The sequence below is a fragment of the Corvus moneduloides genome, chromosome 26 (assembly GCF_009650955.1).
Source record: "Corvus moneduloides isolate bCorMon1 chromosome 26, bCorMon1.pri, whole genome shotgun sequence".
NCBI lineage: Eukaryota > Metazoa > Chordata > Aves > Passeriformes > Corvidae > Corvus > Corvus moneduloides.
This window is the reverse complement of record NC_045501.1, coordinates 832,490-841,285: the sequence shown is the minus strand read 5'-3', so window position 1 is coordinate 841,285 and position 8,796 is coordinate 832,490. Positions and strand designations below refer to the sequence as shown.

Below are 8,796 nucleotides of genomic sequence, written 5' to 3'. Positions count from 1 at the left end.
ATCACGGGGGAGACTTAATGAGGCTTTAATTTGTGCAGCACTCACAGGACCAGCGCAAGGTGCTGCCTCCCCTCTGCCTGTGCCAGGGGCACCTGTGGAGCCCATTTCCCACGTGGAGAGCGCCAGGGGTGCTGCGGTGCCGCTACAGACTGACGGAATCGCTGCTGGGTTTGAGGACAGGGTTTGTTTGTTTGAAATTTAAGTCATTACGGAACGTGGATATCACGGGCTTTGATGGTTTCGTTGTTAAATGGTAATTTTTTGGCTACAGCCAATTAAAAATCCATTATCTCCCGCTCGTGCTGGGGTGTTTCCAGCCCTTGCAGATGTCCCGCTCCTGCCCAGCCCAGCGCAGCTCCTCTGGATGTTTTATCTTGCCACAGCAGCCCCGGCTCTGTCACCTCGGCGCGCCCCGGGGGCTGCTCGGTGCCCACACGGGCTCTCAGGACAGGCAGAGCTGCTGGATCCCGGAATCCCTGAACCATGGAAGGCCGGGCATCCTGCAGGGAAAGGGGACGGAGAGCCTGGATGCTGCAGCCCTTCCGTGGAACAGCACACACGGAGCGAGAGGCTGAGCCCAGCAGTGCCCCCTTCCCCGCACTGTGAATTAATGAGGGTGGGGTAGGAGGGGAAATATTCCCACCTTCGGGAAGTCTTAGAGTGGAGAGAGGCCAAGCAGCTTATTTACACGGATAGATAAAATACATGTGTCTGTTACAGAAATAAATAAAAGATTGATGTCTTTTAAATGTGGGATAAAAGGGTTGGGAAATTGGTGGCTTCCAGGTTCGAGGCAGGAATCCAGAGCGTTACAGGAATTAGGTGGGTGTTCCTTGAGGGGGGTTTTCCTTCCCTGTGAGGGTCTGGAGGGGCTGGGATGGAATTCCCAGAGAAGCTGTGGCTGCCCCCGGAGCCCCGGGAGTGTCCCAGGCCAGGCTGGACAGGGCTTGGAGCAGCCTGGGACAGTGGGAGTGGATGAGGAGCTTTGAGGTCCTCCCAACCCAAAACCACTCTTGAATCCTTTGATGCTCTCATGCAGATCCCAAACCCTGAAAATTCCTGCTGCTGTGGTAGGACAGCTCCCTTTTAAACCATTCCGAGTTCACTGCTCTGCACATTTCCCACCCGAATCCCCTTCCCTGACTCCAAAACACCTCAAGCAACCTCCACTCAGTCCTTGCTGCTATGATTAAAAACCACTTTTGTTTGGGAGAAAACAAACACTGCTTCAAAAAAACCCTGCCCTCCTTCAGCGAAAACCCTGCCCTGGAGGTTTTAATTGCAGGGAATCTGCTGGATTGCTATTTTTACCTGGATTGGAGACGCATCAAAGCTGATTTTGGAGGAGAGGAGGAACTGAGCCTTTAAAATGCACAACGGTGAGCGAGCGGCTCCCCCCAGCCCCTGAGCGGGGCTTTGGTGCTCGTTAGCAGCAGCTCCTGATGAGGCTGCTCTTGTTTTCCAGGCTGCTTTTGATCCCGGACTCATTAAAACCTGATCCTGCTGTGGAATTGTTTTGCTCTCCCCAAACCTCCGGTAGCTCTGCACCTGCGGGGTGGGGGGCCCAGATCGTTGTCCCCAAGTCCTGGAATTTATTCCAGAGCAGATTCCCCCACAAACAGGAGCTCATCCTCGCGGGAGCACAGCAGGTTTCCCTCATGGTGAGCTGGGCATGGGCTGAAACAGAGCCATGGGGGGTTGTGGCTCCTGGTCCCCCTTCTGCAGGTCCAGGAGGAAAATTGGACAAAAGAGCTGGAAATTGGGGGTGGGATTGTGCAGAACAGGGCAGGAGAGGCTGGGTGAGGGCTCAGACAGCTGAGAACAAACCAAAACTTGGCTGAAAAAGGAAAGGGAAAACTGGGGAACAGGGAAGTGATTTGTGAAGGGAGGGTGTCAAAGTGCATTTGCACCTTTGGGAGTGGCAGCAGTTTGGGAATGGGATTTTTAAAGCCTCCGCAAACCGGGAATTTTCCCCTGCTCAGCCCTGGGGTCCAGCACTAAACCAGAGTTTAGGCTCGGTCTGGTTTGCTGGGGGGGGAGAGGAGAGCTCTAAACCTGTGCTCTCCACACCACCAGGGTTAATATTAACTGGAATTAATTAATTGGGGTTTCATTGCCCCGATTCCAGCAGCGATCAGGGCTTAACCATTGCTGCTCCAAACCCCCATGCCAGCATTCCCAGAGCTGCTTTCCCACCGGATTCTGTCAGCCCTCCCTGGGACTGGGTCAGTTTATGGAGAATTAAATGAAATCCTGGATCCTCCATGGGTTCCTGGGATTTATGTAACTCCAACTTCCCCAAGCATTTACTGGCTGCAAAGATAAGGAATTCCTTCAATCCTCAGGTAGCAAGGCCTGGCTGCTGGGAGACGTTAACGGAGCTGCTTTAACCTCCGTGGGTTTATGGGATAATGGGATTTGGGTCAGAGGGACAGAGGGAAAAACGCCTTGGAGTTCATCAAACCACAGAAAATTTAAAAACCCCCTAAATTTATCAAACCACAGAAAATAAAAAACCCCCAAATTTATCAAACCGCAGAAAATAAAGTTTAGGCACCAAAGTGCCCAAATTCCTCCAGCCCAGGTCCCTCCCAACCCAAACCCAAGTTCCAGGATTTTGCTTTCCCAGCCACACTCACCACAAAACCCCAAATGAGGGGGTTATTGCCTTGGAATACTCAATTTTTGGGAAACTTGGAGCAGAGTTTTCTGCTCCTGCCCCAGGGCCGCCTCCAGGTCCCTCCTGGGGGTTCCAGACTGGGATTTTACAGAGGGAAGATCCCAACATTTGATTCGATGTGGGGACAATCAAAGCAAACCTGCAGGAAAGCCAATCATTAAATCATCGAACCATTCACCAGCATGGAAACCTTCCCTTGCTGCCCCCAAAACATCCTCGAGGTATTTCAGAGGAACACCGAGATTCCAAGGGAGCAACAATTCCTTTTCCATCTTTGCTCTCCCGTGAGCAGAAAACGATCCCTTACAGAATCATCTCCATCGCTGCAAAACATCCAAAAATCCAGTCCCATCCACCTCCCCTCTCCAAACATTTGGGTTTTTTTTTTTAACCATCTGCTGCTGGAGCTGCAGGAGGAGCCGGCAGAAGCAGGGAAGATGAAAGGAGAGGGAGCAGCGCTGCCAAAGTGCCCCCGGTGGGTGCCAGGGCTCGGCAACCTCCCCTCCCCAGCCCCTCCCGGAGCAGCTGCCGCGCTGCGGGCTCGGTTCTGATCCCCCCCCAGAAATTCCCGGAGCTGACAGAGCTTCCTGGGAGAATTCCAGCGGGAATGTTTTCCATGCGAGGTGCCAGGGGTGGTGCTGAGCGGGGAGCAGCTGCTGGTGAGCTCGGAGCTGCCTGGGAGGAGCAGGGGGATGATTTCAGCTCCAAACTCAGCTCCAGGGGGGCTCTGCTGGTGGCCGGGAAGGATTAAACACGATAAAAATGGAGAAAAATGGGAGGGAAATGAAGAAAAGCTGGATTTGCACCTCGGTTTGGCTCCAGCAGCGCAGCTCGAGCAGGGATCACACAGGAGCTGCTTTTGTTGGGTTTCTCCCGGTGTTTGTTGGGAATGGTTGAAGGCAGAGTTCCCCCTGCCGGTAACCGAGGCCGGAGCGGGCTCAGGTTGGGCTCTGGAGCCAGCAAAAACCGGGAGAGAGAACTCCTGCCCCAAAATTTCTGCTGGGAATCCTCACCCCAAAACTGCACAGGCAGGGGGAGCTCCCAGGGCTGGAAAAAACCCCAAAAATCTTTGATTTACCTGGATTTGCATCCCATGAACTGCAGAAGGTCTGATCCAAGCCGGGACTGAACCAGAGCCGGTGAAGCCCAGAGTGCTGTGGAGATCCTGGGATTTGTTCCTTGGGAATTCTGGGCTGCTCCCAGGTGCACCCACACTGACCATGGAATGGGTGGGGCTGGAAGGGACCTTAAATCCCATCCAGTGCCATCCTGGGACACCTCCCGACCCCAGGCTGCTCCAAGCCCTGGCCTGGATCGGGCTCCCTTGGTCACTTCCCGCTGGGAATAAACCCAACAGCAGGAACTGAGATCCCTTTGCCCTCCCCTGGATGTTCTGGCAGCACTTTGGGCATCCCTGGGCCCTTCCCTGGGGATGGGAGGAGTTTCCTGACATTTCCCCCAAATCCAAGCCCTGCCTCTGGTTCTGAAAAAGGAGCAAAGCCCAAAACCCAGGGAACAGAATCTTCCCTCTCCCAAAGGGCCTTGGAGGAGAAAAAGCAGCAGAGGATGGAAATTCACTGAATCCCACCCCAGTTCCTTTGGGGTTTATCCAAAGAGACACCCAGATCCAGGCAGGAGCACCCCAAAGGCTCCTCAGGAGGAGTCAGGAACCCCGGCAGCCACGGGAGCTGCTCCTGTCTGGGGGAAATGCCAGAGCTGCTCTGGGAACCCCTCCCGGGACTGCCCTGGAGCCTCCTGGGGGATCCATGGACGGGACAGGAGCTGTTCCGGCAGATCCGGGGGGGTTCAGCCCCAGAGCTGCCCTGGGTTTGGGGAATTCTCATTTCCTGGGAGCCAGAGCAGGGTGAGGCACATCCAGGATTTCCACTCACACATCCCAGTGGGAGAAAATCCAAGCGGCTGCTCCAAGCCTCTGGAAAACCCCACAATCAGAGGGGGGTGTCTCCAACAAGGCTTTAACCCTGGGATCACCCCAAAAACCGGGATCATTCCTCTCCCTCCCTGGAGAGCAGAGCTGGGTCCCCCTCAGATCAGCCAAATCCCCAAAGAAAGCCCGGGAAGAGTGGCCATTATCTGTTTTCTTTAATAAAGATAGGAAGGATTTGTGTTTTCCTGTTAAGGCAAGGATCTGCTCCTGCTGCTCGGCTCCGGGGGGCAGCTCTGATTACACAAAAAAAGCTGAATTACACCTCAAACGGAAGGATTACATTTCAGAGACGATTTAGAATTAAAAAAAAAAACCAAACCAAAGCCAGAAATAAATTCCACACGGTCTCCTTCTGATTCCCTGTCCTGAGTCCAGTTCCACGCCAGATTCTGAGGTACAAGACAATAAATTAAAAGTTCATTCCGACTGCGGGGATCGAGCGATCAACCTCAATGCGACGTCTTCTTCACCCCCTTCCCGAATTTGGCATCGAGTCCAAGGCCTGGGGGGAGACAAAACACAAAATTTGTGTTCTTCAATCCAGCAGAAAGCCAGGAATTTGGGGCAAAATCAGCTTAATATCCCCAAATTCCCCCATGGAATGAGGGAGGGGGAAAGGAGCAAATGGATCTGCTGGTCCCACACTCCCTCCAGAGCGCCCTTGTCCCGTTCCAACGGGTTTGAGGAGTTCCCAGGGGAACGATCCCATGGATTCGCTTCCCAAACTCACCCAGGAACACCAGGATGGTGCCCACCCACTGCATGGGGCTGATGGGGTTGGCAAAGAGCACCACGGAGGCCAGGATGGTGAAGAACTTGCGAGTGGTGGTGATGATGGAGCAGGTCAGGGGCCCGAAGTACACCACGGTCATGAAGATGAAGCTCTGCCCCGACAGACACAGAGCCCTGTCACTGCCACGGCCAGGACAGGGAGCCAGGGGAAAATCCCAAGGGATCTTGCTTCGAATCCTGATTATTCGTGGGCTGAAGTGGGTTTATGGCATCCTGGCATGGGCTGGAGGGGCCTTGAAGCTCATCCAGGGACAGCTTCCCCTATCCCAGGTGCTCCAACCTGGCCCTGGACGCTCCCAGGGATGGGGCAGCCACAGCTTCTCTGGAAATTCCACCCCACTCCCTTGCAGGGAAGGAAATCCCACCCAAAATCCCGTCCCTGACCCCGTGGGACGGCCCCAGCTCAGGGCACTGACCTGGCCCAGGGCGCTGGTGAGCCCGAAGAGGAGGATGTTGGAGATGATGCTGGGATAACGCTCCGTGAAACTCAGGAACTCCCAGAGCTCCCCTGTGAACAGGATCCCTGGAAAACAGCCCGGGATGAGCGGCTTGGATGAGGATTCCCCGCCCACGTGGGGTCGGGTTGGGCTCAGAACCCCTGAAAACAGGGAGTGAGCTCCAGAAACAACAGGAGGAAACAGCAGCAGGAGAAGCAGTTGCCCTCCTGGTTAATCAGTGAAAGAAAGATCATTAGCTGGGATCAAATTCCAGCAGAACAGTCCCCAGCAGTTAATCAGGAGCGCTGCTCCCTGCTCCTGGAACGGTTTGGGCTGGGAGGGACCTCAGAGCTCACCCGGTGCCGTGGGCAGGGGCAGCTCCCAGCCCTGCCTGGGCTCCGGTTTCTGCTCCCAGCTGGAGCAGGAGCTGCTCCGGGACCCTCAGGGGAGAGCCCAGGGGGTGGCAGGGGCTGGGGCCACAAACAAAAAACCCAAAAATCCCAAACAAAACAAATTCCAAAGTACCCCAGGCACATTTTTGGCGCCGGGGCCGGCCCAGGGCAGGGCGTGGCCATTCCCTGGGATCCATCCCTGCGTTCCTTACCTGCCCCCAGGAACAGCGTGGACCAGAGGTTGACGTTGAGCATCATGTGGTTGGAGCCTGTCTGGTAGTGAGCCCTCATGTGGTCCTGGGACACCCCCGTGAGCCCGTCCAGGGTCAGCGACAGCAGCTGGGCACAGACACCACAAACCCTCAGGGCCCGCTGCTTCTCCCCAGGGAAAACCCTCCTGCCCCCCGTTCTTACAGGGGTTATTAGCAGGGGCTGTTAACGGCGCTGGGAGGGCGTGCAGAGCGCAGGAAGGCTGCCCTTGCCCCCAGCTGTCCTGCCACACCTTCAAGGCACAGCTGAGACCCTGGGACCCATCCCAGGTGAGGGTAAATCCCACCTGAGAGCCCAGAATTTATCCCAGGTGAAGGGGAAATCCCACCTGAGACCCTGGGGCTCCTACCAGGTGTAACCCCCCACTCTGAGGCCCGGCCCTGGCGGGTCCCTGCACTCACCAGCAGCAGCTCCCCGTAGCCAAAGACGTGCTCGGTGTCCCCCGTCCCCTTCTTGGGCTTGTAGAGGAACAGGGCCACCCCCGCCACGATGAGCAGCACGCACAGGTACTTGGCTGGGGGGTACCTCTTCCGCAGCAGGGTCACCCCCAGCAGCATCACTGGGGAGAGGGGACATCACAAATGGCGCCTGGAACCCCTCGGGGGCATTAAAGCCCTACCAAGTCATTCCCAAATCACGGCTGCAGAGAAGGAACATCACCAAGTGCTCCCCAAACCCCTCCCTGGAATCAAACCCGGCCCAGCCCCAGGCAGAGCTCTGACAGGTGAGGGGCTGCTGGAGGCACAGAAATCCACACAAACACACAGAAAATGGGGAATTCTCCTACCTGGGATGGGCTTACAAGACTTGCCCAGAACCTGGGAAGGAAGGATGGGTGTTAATGATCCACATCCCAAAACGAGACACAGAACATCCCCCATGGGCTGCTGAGACTGAGCAGGGACAGCTCAGCACCCACCTCAAGGGGAATCACCCAAATTCCCTCCCAATCACCCAACTCCCAGCATTTCTGGGCGATTTCTCTCCGTTTTCCGAGCTCTCTCAGCCCCTCCCTCCAGCTCTGGCAGTGACCGTGACACAAAAGGGACCCCAGGAGAATGAGTGCTGGGGTCAGTGCCAGGGTCAGGGCCGGGGTGCCAGTGCTGGGGTCAGTGTCATGGTCAGGGCTGGGGTCAGTGTCACGGTCAGGGCTGGGGCCAGTGCTGGGGTCAGTGTCACAGTCAGTGCTGGGGTCAGGGCTGGGGTCAGTGTCATGGTCAGTGCCGGGGTCAGTGCCGGGGTCAGTGCCCCCGTGTCCCCCCGCAGCGGCTCCCGCACCCACCTGTGTGGGGTAACTCACGAACTGCAGCGCGGAGTTGCTGGAGACCATGGCGCCCAGGTAGGACAGGGAGCAGGCCCCGTACAGCCACCCCCGCGTGCGGTCCGGCCGCGCCGCGTCCACGAACCGGATCACTGCGGGGACAGCGGCGGCTCAGGAGCGGCCCCGGGCCCGGCCACCGCCGTCCCGGACATCCCGGACTTACGGAGCTTGGCGAAGGCGGCGTTGATCACGCACTGGATGAACACGAGGGTCAGCGCGTACTTGAACTTCTCCTGCTTCGCGCCCTCCCCGTAGCGTCCTCGGGTGCTGCGGGACGGACACCGGGGACAGAGAGAGCGGGACGGGCACCGGTGAGAGCGGGGAGAGAGCCGGGGAGAGAGCCGGGGCCACGGGCAAGGAGCGGCGCGACCCAGCCGGGTCCCGCTGCCCGCGTCTGCCCCAGTCCCTCGTCTGCAGGGCCGGCCCCCAGCCCCGGGTGTCCCCCCAGCCCCGGGTCCCTCCCCGGTCTCCCCGCCTCGTGTCCCGCTCCGTCCCGGTGTCCCCGGTGCGGCGCGGCTCACATGCTCTCCTGCAGGATGCCATAGTAGAAGTAGCAGGCGAACACGCCGAGGAAGCAGACGGGCAGGCGGAGGCGCTCGGGCAGCCCCGCGGCCGCGCTCGCTCCCATGGTGGCGGCGGGGCCGCTCAGCGCGGGCGGCACCTCCAGCGCCACATCCCGCGGCGTCCCGGGCGGCCTCATCGGCCCCGCCGCGCCCGCCCCGCCCCGCGCCGCCCGTCGCGCTGCCGGAACGGCCGCGGGGGGAAAGGCGGGCGGGAGGCGCTGAGAACAGCGCGGGGCCGGGCGGGGGCTCCGCGCCGCGACCCCCGAACCCTCCCCGGGGCCGCACCCGCCGCGATTCGGCCGCGATCGTAGCGGCGGGGCGCCGCGCGGCGCAGGCAGTGCGTGGGGCACCTCCGCCTTGGGGGCCTTCTCAATGCACGGCGCGCGCGAGAGC

General features: G+C 58.4%; 1 protein-coding gene across 1 annotated transcript; it reads right to left on the bottom strand.

The window, feature by feature from the left end:
• Positions 1–4,768: 4,768 nt before the first annotated feature.
• Positions 4,769–8,544, bottom strand: SLC35B1 (solute carrier family 35 member B1). Its single transcript, XM_032091689.1, has 9 exons — positions 8,362–8,544; positions 8,004–8,107; positions 7,802–7,932; positions 7,307–7,337; positions 6,921–7,078; positions 6,462–6,588; positions 5,837–5,943; positions 5,359–5,512; positions 4,769–5,130 (listed from the first exon to the last, which is right to left on the bottom strand). Exons 1-9 carry the CDS (start codon positions 8,538–8,540, stop codon positions 5,078–5,080), a joined length of 1,044 nt encoding a protein of 347 aa, XP_031947580.1. The 5' UTR covers positions 8,541–8,544; the 3' UTR covers positions 4,769–5,077.
• Positions 8,545–8,796: the final 252 nt, after the last annotated feature.

Coding starts and splice junctions, on each gene's coding strand:
- SLC35B1 (XM_032091689.1), bottom strand. CDS start 8,540: ATGAGGCCGCCCGGGACGCCGCGGGATGTGGCGCTGGAGGTGCCGCCC. Junction 7,079..7,306: donor GTCTTGTAAGCCCATCCCAG/GTAGGAGAATTC, acceptor CCCTCTCCCCAG/TGATGCTGCTGGGGGTGACC. Junction 5,131..5,358: donor CACCATCCTGGTGTTCCTGG/GTGAGTTTGGGA, acceptor GTCTCCCCCCAG/GCCTTGGACTCGATGCCAAA.